The sequence below is a fragment of the Loxodonta africana genome, chromosome 2 (genome assembly GCF_030014295.1).
Source record: "Loxodonta africana isolate mLoxAfr1 chromosome 2, mLoxAfr1.hap2, whole genome shotgun sequence".
Lineage (NCBI taxonomy): Eukaryota > Metazoa > Chordata > Mammalia > Proboscidea > Elephantidae > Loxodonta > Loxodonta africana.
Window position 1 is genome coordinate 17,851,414 of NC_087343.1, and position 23,799 is coordinate 17,875,212.

Below are 23,799 nucleotides of genomic sequence, written 5' to 3' on the forward strand. Positions count from 1 at the left end.
TTCTTTGTGCCAGCTGTGATTCCAGCTTGCTGCCACTTGAGGGCACCTTAGGTTCTGGTGATGGACCCGAGAACCCAAATGGAAGGTTTTGCAGCAGAGCCGCCCAAATACTGCTGAAGCGCCAGTGTGGCACTGGGCTGGGCTGTGCGGCTCTGAGGGGGCTGTCGCCTGTCATCCTTCTTATAAGCCGAGAACGTGACCCCCGCCCCCCGCTTGCCCAAAGTGTGATTGTAGATTGCCATCACTGTGGTGACTTGAAGAATCATGGATGTTCCTGTTGTGGTTCTGTTTTTGCAGAGATGAAACCACCTTAGTTTCACACATGTGTGCTAGCTTGAGCAGGTAAAGCTGGAATTCCCATTCATGAAAGGGCCTTTAGCGTCTTAGACTGCGGTAGAACTGCCTCATTTAGGCTGTCGGTTAAGTAAGCTCAGGTTCCATGTAGCATGTCATAGGATTTAATTATTCTTTAATGATCTTTTAACTTGGAGGTGAACTTTTTTCTTTGTAAATTTTATAGCTTTGAAGTAATATGGCTCTGCCCAGCCTCATTGTGTGGCTTTTCTCCTGACATGCCCAAGGTTGCTAGAAGAGTCTGGGTTCCCAGGCCGTCATCCATCAAATTGAGTCTCAGCTTGCCTCTCACACTCCATATTCTATGGATAATTAGGGGAAAACAAAATAAATACTATGGGGGAAAAAGAAATGGAGAACGAGCAGCTGGTAGTTCTCTCATAGCTCCCTAAACCCCTGCCTCTCCTTCTCAGGTGTTTCTCTTTTTTTTTTAAATTATACTTTAAGTGAAAGTTTACAAATCAAGTCAGTCTCTCATACAAAAATTTATACCCACCTTGTTATGTTTATTTATTTATTTATTTTTTGTTATGTACTCCTAGTTGCTCTCCCCCTACCTGTATTCCCATGTCCATTCAATCAGCTCCTTTCTCCTCTGCCTTCTTATCTCCCCTCCAGACAGGAGCTGCCCACATAATTTCATGTGTCTACTTGAGGCAAGAAGCTCACTCCTCACCAATATCATTTTCTGTCTTATAGTCCAATCCAACCCCTGTCTGAAGATTTGGCTTTGGGAATGGTTCCTGTCTTGGGCTAACAGAAGGTCTGGGGACCGTGACCTCCAGGGTCCGTCTAGTCTCAGTCAGACCATTAAGTCTGGTCTTTTTACGAGAATTTGAGGTCTGCATCCCACTGTTCTCCTGCTCCATCAGGGATTCTCTGTTGTGTTCCCTGTCACGGCAGTCATCGGTGATAGCCGGGCACCATCTAGTTCCTCTCAGGCTTATGTAGTCTCTGATTTATGTGGCCCTTTCTATCTCTTGGGCTTATAATTACCTTGTGTCTTTGGTGTTCTTCATTGTCCTTTGCTCCAGGTGGGTTGAGACCAATTGATGCACCTTAGATGGCTGCTTGCTAGCTTTTAAGACTCCAGATGCCACTCTCCAAAGTGGGATGCAGAATGTTTTCTTAATATGTTTTGTTATGCCACTTGACTTAGATGTCCCCTCTCAGGTGTATTTTTTTATCCTACTCTACTGATGAGACAGTTAAACTAGGTGTAATGTTGTTTCCTTGAATATTAAAACTTTGAGTATACGTGTTAACATTACTTAACAAAAAGATCTTTTTCTACTTTGTTCTTAATTGTTTTTTTTTTTTTAAATCAGAAGTGAGGTTTTAATTGTCCTAGTCAGAAGTGGGCTTTCATTTTATCCTGGACCTCTCATGCCCCGAAGTGCCATCCCGATCGTGCTCAGGTACTGACGGTAGGCTGCCAGTGAGCCCAGCCCCTGAAGACGGTTCATGTGAAGCCACCGCCTCCACACAGCCTCAGTGTATGCTTTCCAGTGGCTGTGGGATGTTTGCGACTGTGGCCGGCAGCCCAGCAGGGCAGACGGTGCCTTTGCATCTCAGCCAGAACCGCTGTTTCACTCCGTAGCCTGCCTCTGGGCTTGAGTCCCTGACTTCAGATTTAGATCCCCCCGCCTAGACCCCAGTGATGGGCGGGCATGAGTTAACTCTGGAGACGGAGGTTGGTTCTCTAGGCTCCCATGGTTCCTTATGTCTTAGATCCTGTGGTGGGCTTCTTGGAGTGTTAACGCCTCTTTATCTCTCTGTTTCTTGACGCACTAGTTACCAGAAAAACTAATCAGCAAATACAGCTGGATCAAGCAGTGGAAACTTGGACTGAAGTTCGACGGGAGGAGCGAGGACCTGGTTGACAGGATTAAGGAGTCCCTCACTCTTCTCAAGAAGAAGGTTTGGAACATGTTGTTGTCTGTCTCTGATCACAGTGAAAGCTTTTGCTCCTAATGGCCCCAGCAGACGGCTCTCAGTCTCCACACAGCCAGTTACCCAGTGCTCCTGACCGGTTTCTAGGCAAATAATTTTAAATGGACACAAATTCTTCCTATGAGGTTGTTGGTAAAATGGAGAAATGTCAGTATCATATATTCTTGGTGGAGATGTATTAGTCTATTAGAAAGTAAAATGTTTACCTTTCTGAAAAGGAAGCCTTTATAAATATAGTCTTTGTTCTAAGTTGTATTTGTAAGATTCAATTAAGTTATTTAATCCATATTTCTTATGGGATTATCAAATGATACTGACTCATGTTTATTAAATTCTTCCCAATTGTGTTCATGTTTCAAGATTCTGTCTGTATTTGTTAGACTTCTTTTCCTTATGGCTTTCAAGTGAAAAGATTTAATAACTTGTCTTGGAAACTGTCCTGAAGGTTTCTCTGAAACTGAAGTGTAGGGAGAATTTGATCTGCCAGTTCTGTTGGTTTGGGTCTGAGAGTATTGCCTTTCTGGGGCACACCCTGTCGCATCCGGCTCGGCTCATATGGCCTGCACGCACCGACCTACACCTGCCCCTGGGTTGTCTGTCCTGCACACTGGCCCACACCCGCCCCTGGGTTGTATATCCTGCACACTGGCGCACACCTGCCCCTGGGTTGTATGTCCTGCACACTGACCCCTGGGTTGTACGTCCTGCACACCGACCTACACCTGCCCCTGGGTCGTCTGTCCTGCACACTGGCCCACACCTGCCCCTGGGTTGTATATCCTGCACACTGGCGCACACCTGCCCCTGGGTTGTATGTCCTGCACACTGACCCCTGGGTTGTACGTCCTGCACACCGACCTACACCTGCCCCTGGGTCGTCTGTCCTGCACACTGGCCCACACCCGCCCCTGGGTTGTATATCCTGCACACTGGCGCACACCTGCCCCTGGGTTGTATGTCCTGCACACTGACCCCTGGGTTGTACGTCCTGCACACCGACCTACACCTGCCCCTGGGTCGTCTGTCCTGCACACTGGCCCACACCTGCCCCTGGGTTGTATATCCTGCACACTGGCACACACCTGCCCCTGGGTCGTCTGTCCTGCACACTGACCCCTGGGTTGTACGTCCTGCACACCGACCTACACCCGCCCCTGGGTCGTCTGTCCTGCACACTGGCCCACACCCGCCCCTGGGTCGTCTGTCCTGTACATTGGACCACACCCACCCCTGGGTTGTATATCCTGCACACTGGCCCACACCTGCCCCTGGGTTCTAAGTCCTGCACGCTGGCCCACCCTGGCCCTTGGGTTGTATGTCCTGTGCACACAATGGCCCACACCCACCCCTAGTTGCTTGACTTGGAGCAGCCCATAGCCCTCCTCACCAGGAACCCGGGGTAAGGGCCTGCGGATTGTTCCAGGCTTTGTAAGGGGTGAGATGAGGGGGCAGCTAAGGAGATGTCAGCATGGCCTCTTAAGGTTCCTTCACCACACTCACCCCAGGAGTGACCTGTATACTAGTTCGTGATCCTGTTCGACTTGCAGCTCCGTGGGAGACTGTCCTGCTGCTTCCTTCACACCCAGTGCCTGGCACAGAGCTGGCACATAATAGAAATTCAGCACATGTTTTGTTGAGTGAAGGAACAGAGGTCCCTGCCTTGCTGGACCCTAGCGTCGGTTTATAAAGATAAGACGTGTTTATTGGAAAACATACTTTAAAAGGAAGTCTAGTAGTTTCATCTTTCTTCCATCGTGAAGAAGTGAAGAGAGAGACAGGAAGGGCACTCTGCTTCCGTTGCCCGTTGGAGCAGAATGCAGGACTCTATCGGCCGAGGCTGCACCTGCTCAGTGCCAGGCTAGTGGAAGGGTTGAGGGCAGGCTCTGGCCTCACTGTGTGGTGGAGCCAGCAGGGGGTGGGGCGGGGGGGCTCTTCAGCTCCGCCCGTGTAACTGTTTCCTCTTTTCCAAATTCTTGTGAAATTGCTTACTTTGCTTTATTAGATTTACCTGCTGTAATTAGACTGTTCATTAGTAATCTGAGCCAGCATTTACGGAGCACTTCCTGTGTGCCAGGCTCTGCACTAAGCTTTCTGTGTTGTTCTCACAACAATCAAGGAGCAGTTGCTGTGGTTATCCTCATTTTACAGATGAGGACGCTAAGAGCCTGGTTAAGCACCCTGCAAAACCCTTGGTGATGAAACCTCGATCCCATACAGGCTAACTCTAGAGCTGTGCTCTTGACTGTCAGTTTGGTAATTCGGTCTACTTCTGAGGACATTTGAGATGCAGGCAACATGTTCAGGCTTTCAGCCCACATTGGAGAGAGTCCTATGGTACAGCCATTGCCATTAACATTTACTCTTGAGGTTTTAATTTTTAATGGTTTTTGAGAGAAATCGTTACTAGTTATTCCTAAGGACTGACATTTGTGTTGGCATCTCTTATTCTCGTTCACTCTAGCTTAAAAGCACGTACACTTACAGGGTTTTCTTGTTCACTTAAAGAGTTTGTCTGTGTTAGCTGAATGCCTAACACTCTGCTTTATTCTTAATCAGGAGTCAGTAAGAATTTCCTGTATGTTGAAGCTCATGTATGTTTTTAAGAGGTTAGAGGGGTAAGTTTAGTAAGCTAATGTTCAGGAGACTCCACCATCTCCCTTGTTCATCTTTTCTTTTTGATGGTTGGCTTTGTGTTTTGAGTGGTAACTGCTCCTGGAAGCCTCTTAAGGGGTGGAGTCACTTGAACTGCTTTTTGCAGCTTCACACACAGGCCTCACCCATGCACCTTAGCTCTTCCATAGGTATTTCTCATTGCCTGGGAAGCTCAGGGAATAGAAAATCACGTTCTCTGGTCCCAGTGCTTCTCCCAATTGCATTGCGCTTTTGTTTTTTTTCTTTCAAATTAATGGGGAGAAAAGGTGGACAAGAAATTTGTGTAGTCCAAGAAGCACCATTACTTGAGCTAAAAATATGAATGCGTGAGCATTGGTGCGTGGCCCGTGGTTTTCTACTTTTGAAAATGATTTCTTACTCATAGTATGGCAGTATACCAGGGATTTGTGGAACAAAAATTCTAATGATGACGTGACTGTCTTATTGTAGTGGGCAGGCTTGACGGAAATGAGAACCGCAGAAGCAAGGCAGAGAGCTTGTGATGAACTATTCACCAACGAGGAGGAGGAGTACAGCCTCTATGAGGCCGTCAAATTCCTAATGCTGAACAGAGCCATTGAACTCTATGATGACAAAGAGAAGGGGAAGGATGTCCCATTTTTCTCTGTGCTCCTCTTTGCTCGGGACACATCCAGTGACCCTGGACAGCTGCTGAGGAACCACCTAAACCAAGTGGGACACACTGGTGGCCTTGAACAGGTAAGTTATGGCTTAGAGGATGTATTACCCCAAAACATAGCTGGTTTAACCATCAGACATTTATTTTCTCACAGTTTCTGTAGGCCAGGAATTCAGAGTAGCTTAGCTGTGTTGGTATGCTGGCTCAGGATTTGTTGAGGTTGCAATTGGATGTTGCCTGGGACTACAGGAGGCCTCAGTTCCTCATGTTAGTTAGCAGGAGGGCTTGGTTCCTCATGGTTAGTTAGCAGGAGACTTCAGTTCCTCTTCGTTAGTTAGCAAGAGGCCTCAGTTCCTCGTGGTTAGTTAGCAGGAGGCCTGAATTCCTCATGGTTAAGTTAGTTAGCAGGAGGCCTCAGTTCCTCATGGTTAGCAGGAGGCTTCAGTTCCTTGTGGTTAGTTAGTTGGAGGCTTCAGTTCCTCATGGTTAGTTAGCAAGAGGGCTCAGTTCTTCATGGTTAGTTAGCAGGAAGCCTGGATTCCTCAGGGTTAGTTAGCAGGAGGCCTGAATTCCACATGGTTAGTTAGCAGAAGGCCTCGGTTCCTCATGGTTAGTTAGCAGAAGACTTCAGGGTCTCTATATAGAGCTGCTTGAGTGTCCTCATGACATGGCAGCTGGCTTCCCTCAGAGTGATTTGAGAGAGAGCAGGGAGAAAGCTGCAGTGCCTTATGTGACCTGGCCTTAGAAGTCACATGCTGACTTACACCATAGTCTTTTCATAAGAAGCAAGCTGCTGAGTCCATCCCACATTCAAAGGGAGGGGATTGAGGCCCCACCTTTTCAGGTGAGGAATATTGAAGAATTGGCTTTCATCTTCAGGAAGGTGGATGCTATCAGTACACTCGGCTCTGGGAGACTGCAAATAAATGAAGCACTTGGAATAGGTACCCAAAGGGTCTTGTTCAGTCTTGGCAGCTCTAGCTTTATTAGGTAGTGTCTTAGTTATTCAGTGCTACTATAACAGAAATACTACAAGTGGTTGACTTTGACAAACAAATTATTTTCTCACAGTTTAGGGGGCTAGAAGTCTGAATTCAGGGTGCCAACTCTAGGGGAAGGCATTCTCTCTCTTTCAGCTCTGGGGGAGGGTCCTTGTTTCATCAGCTTGGTGATTTTCATGTGTGGCATCTCTCTTCCCCATGCTTGCTTGTTTGCTTGTTTAATCTTTTATATCTTAAAAGAGGTTGACTTAAGAAAGCCCTACCCGAGTCCCACCTCAATATCATAACAAAGACAACCCATTCCCAAATAGGATTATAACCACAGATATAGGGGTTAGGATTTACAACACATTTTGAGGGGACACAGTTCAATCCATAACAGGTAGTATCCTTTAAAAATGAAAAGACCATCACCTTGGCCAGTAGAGCCCAGTCTTTCTTGGGTCTTTCACAGATATGCCAGGTTTGGAGTTTTACAGAGACCTAATGCAGTATTTTCCCTGGAGCCAACACTTGACTCACCACACCTAGCACTGTCTTTGGTGTGTTCCATGAAATTCATAATGTTTTCCTAAAAAGTCTTAGGTTTTTTAGTGGGATAGCCGACCACTAAAGTAGCATTTTGTAGCATTAAGGTCATCCAGAGTGCTGCCTCCCAACTTACACGACTGCACTTGGGCTGTCTTTTCCCCCATATCAGGACCCAAGTTGGCAGATACTGCAGGGAGTAGAGAGCTGACGGGATTCAACTCTGAGCCGTGCTTGAGGGTAGAAGTCTGTTCCACTGATCGCTGCTGGGTCAGGCGGGATTGCTGGTCATTATTTTAAAATTATCTGTACTCAAGACGTAGGTTACTTCTGTCTCCTGAACCATAGCACAAAGCACGCGCTAAAAGCCTGGTGGCGCACGGTTTGTGGATGAGACCGATGTTTGTCTTTTCTGAGACCCACCCGGCAAGGTCTGCTGGGATGTGGAGTTCTTTCTTCTTTTTTCTCTGAAACAGCATTATTGAGATACCATACCCAAAGTTTATACTTTTAAAGTGTGCGATTCCATGGTTTTAGTATATTCACAGAGTTGCTTGACCATCACTACCATCTAATTTTAGACCATTTTATCACCCCAAACAGAAACCTTATACCTGTTAACAGTCACTCCTTGTTCCCTCTTTCCCCCTGGCCCTAGGCAGCCGCTTTCTGTCTCTAGATTTGCCTATTCTGAACATTTCATATGAATGAAATCATATAATACGTGGCCTTTGCGACTGACTTCTTCCACTTAGCATGATGTTTTAGAGGTTCGTCCATATTGTAGCATGGATCAGGACTTCATTCCGTTTTATTGCAAGGTGACATCTTGTGTAGCTGTGCCTCATTTTATTCATCTGTTCACTCCTTGATGGTTGTTCGGGTTGTTTCCACTTTCCAGCTGTCATGAATAATGCTGCTGTGGACGCTCAGGTGTAAGGTTTTTGTGGGGACATACGTTTCCAATTCTCTGAGTATGTATCTAGGAGCAGAGTTGCTGTGTCATATGATAACCCTTGGCTTGACATTTTGAGGAACTCCCCAACTTTTCCACAGCAGCTGCACCATTTTACATTCCCACCAGCAATGTATGAAAGTTCTGTTTCTCCACATCCTTGCCAACGCTTGTTACTATCTTTTTTGTTGTTGTTGTTAAGGTGAAGTTCACCATAACATAATAGTAACCATTTTAAAGTATACAGTTCAGTGGCATTTAGTACATTTACAGCGTTGTGTGACCACCGCCTCTGTCAGGTTCCGAAACATTTTCATCACCCTAAAGGAATACCCTCTGCCCATTAAGCACTCACTCACCATTTCTGTCTTTTTCATTATAGGCATTCTGTTAATTATGAAGTGGTGTCTTATTATGGCTTTTATTTGCGTTTCTTTAATGACTAATGAAGGAGCCTTGGCAATATAGTGGTTAAGCACATGGCTACTAACCAAAAGGTCAGTGGTTCAAACCCACCGGTGGCTCCACAGGAGAAGAGACCTGGAGATTTACTCCCTTAAAGATTACGGCCAAAAAAACCCTATGGGGCAGTTCAAGTCCGTCCTGTAGAGTTGCTATGAGTTGGAATCGACTCGATAGCACCTAACAACAATGGCTATGACGTTGGGCGTTTTTTCACCTGCTTAGTGGCATTTGTATATCTTCTTTGGAGAAATATCTATTCAAATCCCTTGCTCATTTTTTAAACTGGTTATTTGTCATTGAGTTGTAAGAGTTGTTTTTCTGTTCTGGATACAAGTTTCTTATCGGAGGTATAATCCATTCTTGATCACCTTCTTTTTTATAATGACCATGAGAAAGCATTAGGGGTGAGCACAAAGGGAAGGAAAAAGTTTATGGGTTGTCAATTACTGTGCTTTCTATCGATAACTGAGATGGAGGACGGTGTTAAGTTACATATTTTCAGTGTGGCTTCCCTTAGAATAGGTTGTCCCTGGGTGGTGCAAACAGTTAAGCACTCAACTACTGACTGAAAGGCCGGAGGTTCTAGTCCACCCAGAGGTGCCTCGAAAGAAAGGCCTGCCGATCAACTTCTGAAAAATAGCCACTGAAAACCCTGTGGAGCACAGTTCTGCTCTGACACACATGGGGTCACCGTGAGTCGGAGTTGACTCCCCAGCAGCTGGTGTGGTTGGTTCCCCTCAGAAGATCTGTCTGCGCTTTCTCCCCACAGGTCGAGATGTTCCTTCTGGCCTATGCCGTCCGTCACACCATCCAGGTGTACCGACTCTCCAAGTACAACACTGAAGAGTTCATCACCGTCTACCCCACTGACCCCCCAGAGGACTGGCCGGTGGTGACGCTCATTGCTGAGGACGATCGGCACTATAACGTCCCTGTCAGAGTATGTGAGGAGACACGGCTGTGAGGGTTCACACACACCCCTGGACAGCCTAGTGGACGTGCAAAGGCACACAGGTACTTCCTCAGCTTGGGCGTCCGGCTTCAGGGTCTCTGAGAATGATCTCTGAGAACTCTTCCACCTCCTTTTAAGACCTCTGGGACCTCATGCAACTCTTTGAGCCAAGCTGCACTCAGACTGTCTTTTAATCTAAGCATCCACCGAGTCCCTTCCCTCACCTGTGATGCATTGTGTCTCGGTGGGGGCCATCCGAGCACACCTGTGGGAAGGGAACACCAGCTTCTGTGTGAAGCAAATGCTTTTGTATCGGAGGAGACTCACTTTGGAGAGGGATGTGTTCTTTATGTCTCAAATCAAACTCCTTCTAATGGTAAACTGGCTTTTCATTTCTTTTTTTAAGATAATTTTTTTTAAGGTGGTGGTGGGTCTCTGTAGTGATCTTCCTATGCAATCTGCTCAGGTGCTGTAGGTCTGTGCTCATGGTATGGTCACCACCTCCCTCTGTATCGTCTCCTGCCTCCTGTGGAGGGAAGAGCAAAGGTTTGGTATTCACTAAGGCTCTGTTAAGCAGATCATCTCATAGAAGGTTAAGAATTGGGTCCGAAAGTGGGTCATTTGAGGCGTTCAGGAAGGTTGGAGAAGGAGCTGCAGAAGGGCGTGCCGCTGGAAAGTGGGGCATCTTGCTCTGCGTGAATGTGGCTGGTGTCTGATGTCCCTTTACCCGCCGGGGTTTGGTGCTGGGCGTCAGGGACTATTAACAACCACAGAGTCACAGTTTTATAGTCGGAAAGGAGTTTATAGCCACCTGTTTTTTTAGGGGAGGAAACCAAGGCTAAGATTTCAGTCAGTCACCAAGTTCAGCGGTGGGATGAGCTTGGAGCCAGGTCTTCCTGTGCCCCCTTCATGCTCTGTTTTTGAGGGCACTTCCATTGCCAAATCCACATAACTCACCTGGTGGCAAGGGCTGAGTAGTGGCAAATTGTCTGAAATCTTTCATGAGTAAGTTTAAGCGGAAACAGGTACTAAGTACAAATGCAAAAATGGCTCTGCGGTCTAGGCCTTGGATTGGCTCGGGAATCCTGGTGGAGGCTGTGTCCCTGGCCAGGAGTGCTTTCCTCCATGATCACGGGCCGCGGCGGTGACAGCGGGGGGCATCGGAGCAGGGCCTGAGTGAGGGCCCGCATTGTCCCCTGGGTCTTGGATTGGTTCAGAGGAGCCGGACACATCACTCTCAGGAGTGCATCAGCAGCATCTGAACTGCCTCCACGTCTGTGGAAGTGCTGTTTCCCTGATGTCCCGGCCTTTATTTCCTAATAATTGCAATCTTTATTTGGTCCAATTTAATGTAGTTTATAAGCTATCTAATCTGTTGTTTTTGGCAGGCGGGGCGGGGGAATTGTTTTTGAAAATGTAAGTTTTGCTTTTACTTAAAAATGGAATTCTTAGTTAAGAAAATGCACAGGCTGCAGAAAATCCTACAGACTATTCAGTTTTCCCGTTACCTCCTCAGCACTAGTCCCATTTTCCTAGATGTTTATTGCCTGGAGTGTTTGGATCAAAATCTGCTCTGCAGTGTGTGAAGACGCTGGAGAGGCTTGTTTTTTTTTCACTGTGAAATGCAATGGTGCATTGAATATGGTACCTAGAAGCCAAATTAAACTAATAATAATGAATTCGTGTTGACTTTGATGCTTCATTTTAATATTTGTAATTATACAACAGGAAATGCCTACCACATCATTCTTGAACTTTTTTTGAAACACAGCTTGAGGCGTGTAAGTTGTGAAAGGCAGTAGGGACTTGGGTCCCTCAGGCACATTGAATCTTGCCACTGGCTCCCAGACACTATAGGACTTTAATAATCCTCATGAGCATGTAGTTTGGAATTTTACAAGTTTCTATTCTTACTGAAGTTGAACTGAACTTCTGAGCAACTTAACTGTTTACATTTCATACTTTTTTGGGGGTTCCTATGTATGACATTGTTAGAATGTGTGCAGAAATTGTGGTCTTACCCACCATGTTGACAAAAACCCAAAAGGATGCATTTATTTTGCATTGCTGCCTGTTCCCAAGCTATGTTAGACTCTGCTCTGAGACTGTTGTTCAGGCTTAGTGGGGCCGCAGGATGAGGGGAGCCAAGGTTCCAGGAAACAGAACTGCAGGAAATGCGAATGATTGGCCAGCTTTAAAATTAACATTTCTTTTTTGGAATTTGCAGCTTCATGTGCCCAGGGTCTTAATCCCATTTCTCATTCCAGGTCTTGAGCCTGGTGGGGTGACATCAGCAGAATAGAAATTGAATTGAGAATAAAATGGACTCCGGAGGATAATCCACTTAGTTCTCTGGAGTGATGAGGTGTTCTAGAAGGGAAGGTAGCAGGAACACACGATGCTGCCTTTGCATCCAGTGGCCCCTGCAGAGCTCCGAGGTATTGGACCCTGAGGCACTGGCAGAAAGGCCGCGTCCTCCTCAAGCAGGCCTGGCTTCTCTTTGAGCTCATTTAAAGGTGCATTTAAACCTGAAAGAATCCCTGTAACGTGTTCCGTGGTATTAACATTGCTCCATCAGAACGTTTTCTATCCCTCGTCACTGCCCAGCTATTCAGTGAGCACGCACACCAGCCATGCACAGGCAACAATGATGGCAGCACAGGAAACAGCGATGGCCGCGTAGGAAACAGCGATGGCGGGGCAGGAAACAGCCATGGCGGGGCAGGAAACAGCGATGGCGGCACTTGAGAACAAGAAGCTAGTCCGTGGCCTTGAAGTTCGGATTTAGGAATTGGATCTGGAATGTTTGCAGTTCCTCGTCCTTCAGATCTGCTAATGTCAGAATGTTTTAAATGCACAGAACAGTATTAACCCTATTTTCTTTACATAGCCATTGACAATTTTATTAAACTATTATATGTTCAGCTCATGTCTAATAATATTTTTCTTTTCATTAAAGAAAAGAGACATTACCTTTGTATTCTTTCATTGTTTTTTTCCCTCCACTTTTAGAGCTAAGCAGATAAAATCTCAGGCCACATGAGGTTAACACCTCTGTTGGGTTAAACAACACTGTGCGCGTTTTCATGTGGGCGGTCTCGGTTTTTCTAAGGGCTCTGTGTTTTGTGGCCCTCCCTGCCAGCCCACGAGGTGCTATTTTATGTCAGCAGTTAGTCCACTGTTTGAAGATCTCCCAGGTCTGGCTGATGTGCTCCGTCCACCGCCTGTAACAACTCCTACCACCTCAGCTTCTGCGTAGGACTTACGGAGACTTTCTGGTTGTGTCTTCTTTGGATGTAAAATAAGGTTTGATCCTTTCCCTCCTTTCCTAAAGAAATACTTTGCAGGCGCTCCCCTGTGAAAGCCAGAATGTATTTTCAAAAGCAGAAACCATTGGGGACTCTAACTTGTAGGTATACCTAGAAATAAAAGCCTTCGTTTAAGATCTGTGACTACTTAAAACAAAAACCTCAGCGTGTATGAAATGAGTCTGAAATGTGTATGAAATGAACGAAATCTCCAAATAGTTTAACAAAGGCCGGCGCAACATCAAGTAGTTTAAAAATAACCCAGCAACTGTAAGAAGTGAATGGAGGAAGAAGGAACCGATCTAAGATCTAAGTTAAAAATGCCACTTAAAAACGGCAGATGCCGAGCAGACCTTTGGTGCCTAAGTTATACAGGAATGAACATCTCATCAGGTGTGTGTATTCTGCAAATTCATATTTCTACAATTCCATCCTCTCTTTAATGGAATTATATTATTTAATGCTTAACTGTTTGGAAAACCTCATTCGTGATCCCTTCTCGGGTTGGAGAGACCAGGGAGTCAGCTGGCTGAGTTGTGCAGTGGTTTAGTGAATGCTTGAGTAAAGACAGAAGGCTGATTATGAATGTTTGCCAAATTCAGCTTATAACTTGGAGTCATGAAAAAAACAAAACTGGTTCAGCTGCCTGCCACCTCGGCGTTTTCCTGGAAGTCAGTAGCACTAAGGGCGAGGGGGGCACGGCCATGACTAGGGACTGTGGGCTGTGTGTGTGCCCACGTGTATGTGTGTCTGCCTACGTGTGTGCCTACGTGTGGGTGTTCCACGCTGCCCTTCAGACACTTCATAATTTAACCTGCACATGGTCCAGCAACATCCTGGAATGGAGGCGAGCTGTCCCATCTGATTGTATTTTTTCGTGATGAATTGGAATTTATTACTGGGAATGGTGGAATGGGATAGTATATGTAAATAAAATATACAGGGCGGCCGTTGAGTCTGAAAGCATTAATTGTATTAAAATGTAACATCAAGAAACCATTTGCTATGTATGTGAGTGTCACCAGACCTTAGGACCACCTGCTTATGTAAACATCAAATGCTTATTCATAGCTGGAGGGAGCTATTCATGGAGGAACACATTGGCTGGAGTTTTCTCTCAGTTTACCATATTGATTTCTTGGGTGTAAATTTGGATGAGGACTGCAGTCACCAAAACATGAGTAACACAAGGAAGAATGGGAAGGACAGGGCTTGAAATAGCCACAGTCTTAGAATTTGCCTTGCTGGGAACCAGGGGTTAGGGACGTTTAAGCTGACTTCTGAATTTTCAAATAGTTTTTCATACTTAATTTTAGGGAACTTCATTGTTATAATTGAAAGCTACCTTGATCTGTTTTCACATAAATGGTGCTAAATATAGGGTACCTTTTCTACTGCTTTTAGAAGTCCCTCGTGGTTCAAACAGTTAACCTGCTTGGGTGCTAACTGAAAGCCTGAGTCTACCCAGAGGGGCCTCGGAAGAAAGGCCTGGTGACCTACTTCCAAAAAATAAGCCCCTGAAAACCCTAAGGAGCACGGTTCTACCCTGAAACACATGGGGTTGCCTTGAGTCAGAATCGACTCCATGGCAACTGGTTTTCTGGTTTATTCATTTTCAGGAACTGCAACAGTCCACAGTAATGTTGGTCACTTTAAAGTATGTCAATCCGAGGGCAAAGCCAAAATGAATGTATTTCGTGAGCTCTCATTTCTACTGTTTTTGTAACAGTGGTTTGGTATCGGGCCTGCGTCTTAGCCCGTTTCTGTATTGTGAATTGGGAGAGAACAGCAACCTAATTTGGAAACCTTTGCCATGGAGATTGTCTGTCTTTCCCCTGGGGTTGAGCTGGGGGAGGGACATGCTGCGTGACCTGGCCGGCTCCTTTAGGCTTGTTTAGCAACATCTCCTCTGTTTACACTGTAAAATGTCAGCACTTGTCAAATACTCCGCAAGCCCTGGAAAGTAGGGTTCGAGGCTCCAGCCAGCTTGAGGGTGGAAAGCAAGGCTCCTGGGGGCTCGAGCTCCTTCACTCGTTGGGTCTCCGGTCTTCCTTGTCAGAGGCTGAGCCGGCTCCGGGGCTCCGTTGCTGATTCGCATTAGAAACCCGACTCCTGAGAACTGTAAAAACAAATAAAAATAAACTCAGAAAATAAAATCCAGAAGCCTATCTGTGATTAAATGCCCGCATTTGAGGGCTTTGCTAGATTTGAGTCCAATACTTCAACTTTCCAGCACCCCCGACAGGACTGTGAAGTCCAACGGCTGACGCCACTCCACCACGGCCCATTTCCAGCCAAGAATCAAGGATCTGGAGAGGCAGGGCTGTTGAAGAGTTAGAGGAGATAATGCACATGAAGCAATAAGCTCAGGGTCTAACCCATGAAAAGTATCAGGCAGCTTTGAACAGGGGTCTCTGGATTCAATACTAACCACCACCTGCTAGCAGGGTGAGCATGGGGGAGTGATTTCAGCTCCCTCTACCTTGGGTTCTCCATTTCTGCCACTGGGGGCTCTCCAGGGGGGACTAAGGGAGGGGCAAGCACTAAACAGGCCTAGAGGCAGGTCCCATAGAAGCAAAACTGAGAGGCCTGCTGTGCATGGAACCTGCTGAGGTGCTTAGGAATCACTCACACTGATGGAAATGTACCCAGAAGTATGATAGCAAGAACTTGTATGCATTGTATACGAATCAGACTGTTGCTGAAAGAAGTTAACAAATATGGGGGATGACAGACAGTGTTTAAATGTGTTCTTGGGGATAGAGAATGAAGTGTGAGCCAGCAGAGACCTGACTGACTTCGTCAAAGAACTGCTGAGCCTGGGAGTCTTAGCAAAATGGCGCCGGGCTTCTGAAGAACCCACCGGTTAGAGGTTGGGCGTGCACACACATCCATCAGAAAAGAGAGCCTGGTTGGTACTGGGCAGCCAAAGGACCTCTCCGTGATGAACCCCAACAACAAAGCATTTGCTCCTCCAGTGCCCCGTTCATTTGAGTTAATGACCTGAAAATGTAGCATGTAAATACACGTTCTCCCTCCCCCTGCGTGAATTATGGCCCTCTGAGCAACCGCACAGACAGAGGCAGACACGGACACACACAAACACACAAAACACATAACACACAGACATGGATGTGTTGACACTACACACAGACATGCAACATGACAGAGTGATGGGTGCATACATAAAACACAGCCACAAAATTGGCTGAAGCAACGGCTTCGTTGAGGAGGCAGGACCGTGACCTGAAAACATATCTGGTTGACCTGGGTCCTTGGGAAGGGGGAGAAAATATCTAAGAATCTTCAGAAACAGACCAAGTTAGATTCCACCACCCCATCATGGTGCTGGTTGGCCCCAATTCCCTGGCTGGGACCTGAGGGTCCAAGGTTGGCAGGCCCTGGTGGCTCAGTGCTAAGAACTTGGCTGCTAACCAAAAAGGTCAGCTCCTCGGGAACGCTGTGGGGCAGTTCCACTCTGCCGTCTAGGGTTGCTGTGAGTTGGAATCGACAGCAATGGGTTTGGTTCTGTTCAATGCTGACAGCAGCATTCGGGCATTTCCTCCTCCACAGCCCTCCCACACAGCGTAGAGAAAACAGTGGTCCTGGAGAGTTCCTAAGGAATATTTTTACAACCATTAAATGATAGAACAGCCGGTTGCTGTCCAGTCTGATGATGACTCATGGTGACCCCATGTGTTTCAGAGTAGAACTGTTCCATAGGGTCTTCAATGGATGTGACTTTTTGGAAGCATATTGCCAGGCCTTTCTTCTGAGGTGCCTCTGGGTGGATTCAAACTGCCAACCTCTCAGTACCCAAGCACTTAACTATTTGCGCTACCCAGGGACTCCTGATTAAGAGAATACCAACCGTAAAAAATGTGGTTTAAAATGAGAGAGTACGCAGTACGTTTCCACATGCCACCTCAGCCTTGCTGGAGACCCTCTGGGCATTCTGCAGTTTCTATGACGTGGTTGCCACCCCCGCCCCCCTTGTCTGGGCTCAGTATAAGCAGCCTAGAAAGGCGATTCTGGTTTTCTGGGTCGGAACGGTTGATTCCAGACTTCTAGAGAGGCAGCGTAGATTTGGCCCTTGGGGTGGGAAAAGCCCTAGGTGACACTTTGCCCCCTCAGCTCCCCATAGCCCCTCCCTACTCCACCCCCAGCCCAGCCCTCTGGCCTACAACATGGGCGAGAGGTTTGGTGACAATTCTGCTGTTACAGTAATGCTCATTAAAGCCTATGACAATGCCATCAAATATTCCTGGTGCCGAAAACCGTGCCCCCAAACAAGAATGAGAGTGTCGTATGCTGTTGTTAGCTGCCATCAAGTCGTCCCCCAACTCATGGTGACCCCATGCACACTGGAGCGAAACTGCTGGTCCCGTGCCATCGCTATGATCAACTACAGATAAGACCATTGTGATCCATGGGGTTTTCAGTGGCTGATTTTTAGAAGTCGATCACCAGGCCTTTATTCCTAGTTCATTTTAGTCTGGAAGCTGTGCTGAAACCTGTTCAGCATCATACCAGCATGCAAGCCTCCACTGACAGATGGGTGGTGGGTGTGCATGAGGTACACTGGGTGGGAACTGAACTCGCGTCTCAGGAAAGGAGAGCACCCTACCACTGAGCCTTCTCTGCTGGCTTAGAATGCGTTTGTTGTTGTTAGGTGCCATCAAGTTGACTCTGACTCATGGTGACCCCATATGTTACGGAGTAGAACGGCTCCATAGGGTTTTCTTGCCTGTAATCTTTATGGAAACATCACCAGGTCTTTGCTCTGTGGTGCCGCTGGGTGGGTTCAAACTGCCAGCCTTTACTCAGGCTTGCAGTCGAGGGGAGACCATTTGTGCCACCCAGGGACCTTAGGGGAATAAAATGCTCGGAAGAGGTGCAGACGGCTGCCGTGAGATGCCTGTAGTTCACAGGATACGATGCCCCTCAAGATGCCAGAAAAGGCTGAGGAAGTACAGAGCCAACACACACTTCAGTAGACGTGGATTACGGGCGTGGAGATCACGTCTTCCTGTCTTCCAGCGACTCCTAAGGGAGCGTCTTGAGTCATGAGGGATTTGAACTGTGCTCGGTCTTGAGGAGCGTGATATACTTTCAAGGTTTTTTTTTTAAAAAATCTTTAAAAAACATTATATAATTAACATCATTGAATATTTCCATTTTTCCCGTATACGTAGTGCTGCAGTGGACGTTCTTATTCGTGAGCCTTTTTCTGCATTGATGTTTGTTGAACGCGTTCAGGGCACTTTGAAGCACATTTCCAAACTGCCCTCCTAAAATGTGGTGGGAATTTTCGCTCACCAGCAGGCATTGGAGGGCCTGCTGCATTGTTCTTACAGGAGCTCCAGGCACGGAGTCCCTGGATGGTGCGAATGGAAAGTTTGGCAGTTCAAGTCCGCCCACAGGTGCCTCAGAAGAAAGACCTGTCAATCTGATTCTGAAAACTCAGCCACTGAAAACCTTCTGGAGCATAGTCTACCCCGAAACACATGAGGTCACCATCAGGCAGAGTCGACTTGATGGTTAGTGGTTAGTGGTTAACACCAGACGGAACTTAATTTTAAACTTTGACAGCTAGGAGGGGGGAAGAGAGGGAGGAGAGAGAAGGGAAGAAGGGAGGGACGGAGTGAAGGAAGGAAGGAAGGAAGGAGGGGGCATCCAGTTTTAATTGGCTTTTGATTCTTGAGATGGTGAAATTTTTTTTTTTTTAATTAAACTTTAGATGAAGTTTACAGAACGAGGTATTTTCTCATCAAACAGTACACACGTTGTATGATGTTGGTTAACAACCCCACGATATGTCAACACTCCTTTCTCAACCCTGGGTTCCCTATTACCAGCTTTCCTGTTCCCTCTTGCCTTCCAGTCCCTGCCTCAGGACTGGTGTGCTCCCTTAGTCTTGTTTTGTTCCATGGGACTGTTCAATCTTTGGCTGAAGGCTGAAGTGATGGTAAACTTTTAAAAATTTTCCTTTGGTAAAATATATACAGCATAAAATATGCCATCTTAATCATCTTTAAATGTACAATACAGTGACATTAATTACATTAATGTTTTACAACCCATCACCACTATGAGTTTTCAAAACTTTTTCATTACCACAAACAGAAACTCAGTACTCCTTGTTATGGATTGAATTATGTCCCTGCGAAATATGTGTTGTCAATCCTAATCCCTAGACCTGTGGTTATAATCTCATTTGGGAATGGGTTTTCTTTGTTAAGAGGCCATATCAGTGTAGGGTGTGTTTTAAGCCAATCACCTTTGAGATACACAGCAGATTAGGTAGAGAGAAACAGAGATGGAGGAAGATAGATACCACGCCACATGAAGATCACCAGGGAACCACAGAACAAGGAACATCCCCCAGAGCTGACAGAGAGAAAGCCTCCCCTAGAGCTGGAGCCCTGAATTCAGACTTCTGGCCTCCTGAACGACGAGAAGATAAATTTCTGTTTGTTAAAGCCTCCACTTGTAGTATTTCTGTTATAGCAGCACTAGTTAACTAAGATACCCCTTAAGCAGTAACTCCCTGTTCCTCCCCTAACCCCAGCCCCTGGAAGTCTCTACTTTCTGTCTCTATGCATTTGCCTATTGTAGATATTTCATACACGTGTGATCATAAAATACATGACCTTTTGTGTGTGATTTATTTCACTCAGCATGTCTTCAAAGTTCATCCATGTCATAGCATGTACCAGGACCTTATTTCTCGTTATGGCGGAGTAATATTTCATTGTATGGATATGAAGATTCTTTTCAGATGTTAATTAGTCACTTGTATTTCTTCATGCATTGTCTGTTCCTGCTCCTGTCCACGACATGGATCTCTTTCCCTTCACTGACAGACGAGTGGTGGCCATGCATGAGGTGCCCTGGTTGGGAATTGAACTTGGGCCTCCCTCGTGGAAGGAGAGAACTCTCCACTGAGCCATCTTGCCAAATCGTCCTGTGTGAGGTACCATTGATTTACATCATGTTCCCACCAGCGGTGAGTGCCAGTTTTCTGAGGCCCTTGCCAACACCCAGCTCTACCATGCTCTTTAATCTTGGTTGAGCTGATAGTTGGAAGTTCAGTTTGCGTTTTTTGACTTGAGGAAGGTTGAGCCTGTTTTCATTTCTATAAGCCATTTGCAGTCCATTTTCTGGAGCCATCTGTTCATGTCCTTTGCCATCTGTGATATTTTCTAACCAGACTGTTGTAATGTGAGAATGGTATTTGTATGTGTACTTCACAGAAGAGGGATTTTCTAGGGGGTGGGAACATCGAAAAGGAAGGGCAGACTGACAGGCCATCAGGGGTCAGTGTTGGGCTCTTTTGGATGTTAACAAGAACTTGGAGTCCCTGGGTGGTCCAAACAGTTAAGAGCTTGGCTACTGTCAACTTGGCTATCTGTCAACTTGACTGGGTCATGATTCCCTGTATTGTATGATTGTCTACCATTTTGTCATTTGATGAGATTTCCCTGTGTGTTGTAAATCCTATCATTATGATGTAATGAGATGGATTAGTGGCAGTTATATTGATGAGATCTACAAAATTAGATAGTGTCTTAAGCCAATCTCTTTTGAGATACAAAAGAAAGAAGCAAGCAGAGGGACCTGGGGTGGGGGGGTGTACCACATACCACCAAGAAAGCAGTGCCAGGAGCAGAGCGCGTCCCTGCACGGAGAAGCTCCTAGCCTGGGGGAAGATCAATGAGAAGGCCAACAGAAAGAGAAAGTCTTCCCCTGGAGCTGATGCCCTGAATTTGAATTTGTAGCCTACTTTTAGCCTAGGAAATAAACTTCTTTTGTTAAAGCCATCCACTTGCGGTATTTCTGTTACAGCAGCACTAGATGACTAAAACAGCTACTAACCAATGGGTTGATGGTTCAAATCCACCCAGAAGCACCTTGGAGGGAAGACCTGGTGATTTGCTTGTGAAACATCACAGCCACTGAAAACACTATGGAACACAGTTCTCCTCTGATGCACATGGCTGCCATGAGTCAGAGTCAGCTGAATGCCAACTGGTAACGAGAACTGTTACCGGAGAGTGGCCTCAGTTCTTGTCTTTGGTGTAGGAAAGAATTCAAACACTGAGACAGATAGTGCCAAGCGAACAGAGGTTTGTTACCAAGCAGAGGGTTAGTAGTGAAGTACCCTTGATTAGAGAGTGTCAAGCGGGCTACTCAGATATAGAGAGAATCTGAGAGCCCATAGTCATTTCCTTAGGGTTTTATGCTCCTTTTTCTCTTGATCTGTCTCTACTAACATTTAAAAGCCAGGACAAGAACCCCCTACGAAGACTGTTTTCTTGGCTTAAGGTTTAAGTTTAGAGATCTTATCAAGTTAAGGGCTTTATCAAATCAAAGACTCCTGTAAAGATCACTTCTTTGGCCTAAAGTTTAACTATGTAAGGGACCATCTTATTGAGGAATGTCACCACTCCCTGTCTCTTCCTTTGTTGGGATTGTCTTATTGAGGAATGTCACCACTCCCTGTCTCTTCCTTTGTTGGGATTGTCTTATTGAGGAATGTCACCACCCCCTGCCTCTTCCTCTTCCTGAGTGCAAACTGCCCCCCCTCGCCTTACAGAACTAGCTCAGACTACCTTAATTCATGGAGGCTTAGCTGCCTTTGGGGATGAAGAGAGGGGGTTGAAGATGAGAAGGCTGCAGGAAGAAGGGCTGTTGTTTAGGTGAGGAATGTGGGATGCCTTCATTCAATCTCCAAAGAGGGCCTGCTTTGGGCCAGGCATGGTGGCTCTAGGCTCTGGGATGTGAGGGCGACCAGCCTGGCCCCAGCGCTCCCAGCCTCACAGCCCCGCAGAACTCACGCGCGTTTGTAACAGGTGAGCCGAAGTAGGATGACTCAAGGATGGAAGTGCAAAGCTGCTTGATTGTCCTTTACTGATTCAGTGCTTGGTGGGAGAACTCTTCACCTGACCCTGGAGGAAAGCTGGTGCCCCATGACTTCTCTGAGCTCTCCTGGGTAATTAAAAGACCTTCTAGCCATTTGAAGTTGCCAAACGCTATTTCAGTTCAGAAACTGGGATAACCTGTCTTTGAGTAAGTCAAAAATCGCTGCCTGCCACGTCTGGCCCTCCAGGGTTGGAGCAGGAGGAGGAAGGTAAGACAACCAAAGAAGAAACCAAACCAGCCGCCTTCAAGTCTGCTTTAACTCCTGGCGACCCCATGTGTGCAGAGTAGAACTGCTCCATAGGGGCTTTCAAGGCTGTGACCTTTTGGAAGCAGATTGCCAGGCCTCCTTCTGAGACACCTCTAGGTGGGTTTGAACCGTGTGCACCACCTGCAGACTCCTGAGGTGAGGCAAAGAGGGTGCAGAGTTCTTACTCTTGACAGCTACCATGCTAATCCAGCCTCACGCCAGGCCTGGTCATGTGCAGAGCCGACTGGGGTGCTTTCAAGGACCACTGCCCCAGCTCAGGGCCTCTCGGTGGCAGCTACCTCCATGTGGCTCATGCTGTCTCCCAGGCCTCCTCTTCCTCCTAAGAATCCAGGGATGCCACCAGCTCCTTTCTTCTGAGCCATGCTCCCCCTGCAGGTGGCTCTGGTGGATAGGACCTACGAAGACCCCCAGGCCATCTTGGATCCCGGTGAACCAGGTCTGGTGGGTAGGAAAGACCTTGTACCCTTTGTCAAATACTGCTGTGCCCCTCCCCTGGACTCCTGTCTCCATGGCCGTCCACCCTCCTATCAGGTCTCATAGGTGAGCCAGACTCCAGTCCACGAGTCCTCTTCCCTCTAAGGGTCTGCTTCCAGCTCTCTGAGTGTCCCGAAGGCCCTTTTCCAGGCTTGAGGTGTGGTGATCCGACCCCATCCCATGCCCCTCAGCAGGAATGGGTTCAGTGCAGCTCTCTGCAAAGAGCCCACCTCCACCAATTCTCCTTTCAAGAAACTTCTCTTGGTCCTCATGCCTCATCATGGATGGGGAACCAAGGAGTTGGGGTGCAGGTTTGGAGTGGAGCCAAGAGCTAAGGCGCCTGCATTCTGAGCATCCCCATTTGTGTTGCTGCTTCTCTTTGAGCGTTAGCCCCCTGTTCTCTGGCTGGATTCTCATTGTCTGCATGCAGCCCAGCCTTAGCCTGGTGCCCACCATGCAAGCATGGGGCCAGTCTTCAGCAACACACTGCCTAGATGAGAAGAAGGGCCAGCCTGGAAAAAGGGGCTCATCAGGCCAGGTTGTCTAGAATCATCTCTGCAGTACAGGAGGTGGTACTTGTGAGGGAAGTCAGGTTGCTGCGAATGGTTGCGCTGATTGTGTGTTGCAAAACTTGAGATGTCATTTACCTTTTAGTCTATTTTGGATGCAGCTATATTAGCATCCAGGCCCAAGGCGACCTGGAGCATGGAGCTAAGGTGGGAAGGAGGGGATGGTTAAACGGAGAGGATGAAGAGGGGAGGTGGGCATGAGAGAGGGGAGGAGGTAGAACTGCTGGGGGTTAGTGGGACCCCGCTAGGGGCTTTGGGTGGGTGCTAATGTGATTGGTGGAGACAGATTTCAGGAGAAAACTTGGGTGCAGGTGGTGAAAAGGTGCAGGTGGGGCTGAAGTCCCAGGCTGCAAGGTGACTGGGGACATGGGTCTGCAGCTTGGGAACAAGCTCAGGCTGAACACTGTGGGATCAGTTCTGTGTATTTGGAACTGGGAACAGGCCTGGTGAGGTCGCCTGAAGCATGTAGAACTGGATTCCCACCTAAGGTGGGAGCAGGGGCACCTCTGGGCCTGGGGCGGGGCCATTTTATTTGCAAATGGAGGTGGAATTAAGTCACATTGGGAGGCAGAGTTGTAGGGTGAGAGGCTGCTGGAATCTAGACCGAAGCAGCAAAGCAGCATCTGGGGAGGAGGCTGAGGAAGAGCAGAGCAGCAGGAGCGAAGGGGTGGTGTTGTCAGGAGTGTGGAGAGGTTGCTTTACACCCTGATGAATGCAGCTGACCTGGGGGAGGGAGGGAGAGTGGAAAAGGCCCA

The 23,799-nt window shown here is 47.1% G+C and overlaps 2 protein-coding genes across 4 annotated transcripts in view; one reads left to right on the plus strand and one right to left on the minus strand.

Annotated features, from left to right (window-relative positions):
- Positions 1-11,179, plus strand: part of OTULIN (OTU deubiquitinase with linear linkage specificity) — a 39,401-nt gene extending 28,222 nt beyond the window's left edge. For all 3 annotated transcript variants that reach the window (XM_003408153.4, XM_064270725.1, XM_064270730.1), the window contains 3 exons: positions 2,149-2,274; positions 5,410-5,679; positions 9,318-11,179. In XM_003408153.4, the coding sequence (XP_003408201.2) occupies positions 2,149-2,274; positions 5,410-5,679; positions 9,318-9,512 (591 nt within the window). In that variant the 3' untranslated portion in view covers positions 9,513-11,179. The remainder of the gene's footprint in view (positions 1-2,148; positions 2,275-5,409; positions 5,680-9,317) is intronic.
- Positions 11,072-23,799, minus strand: part of ANKH (ANKH inorganic pyrophosphate transport regulator) — a 186,255-nt gene continuing 173,527 nt past the window's right edge. The window contains exon 9 of the mRNA XM_064270715.1: positions 11,072-14,927. Coding sequence (XP_064126785.1) covers positions 14,703-14,927 — 225 coding nt within the window. The 3' untranslated portion in view covers positions 11,072-14,702. The remainder of the gene's footprint in view (positions 14,928-23,799) is intronic.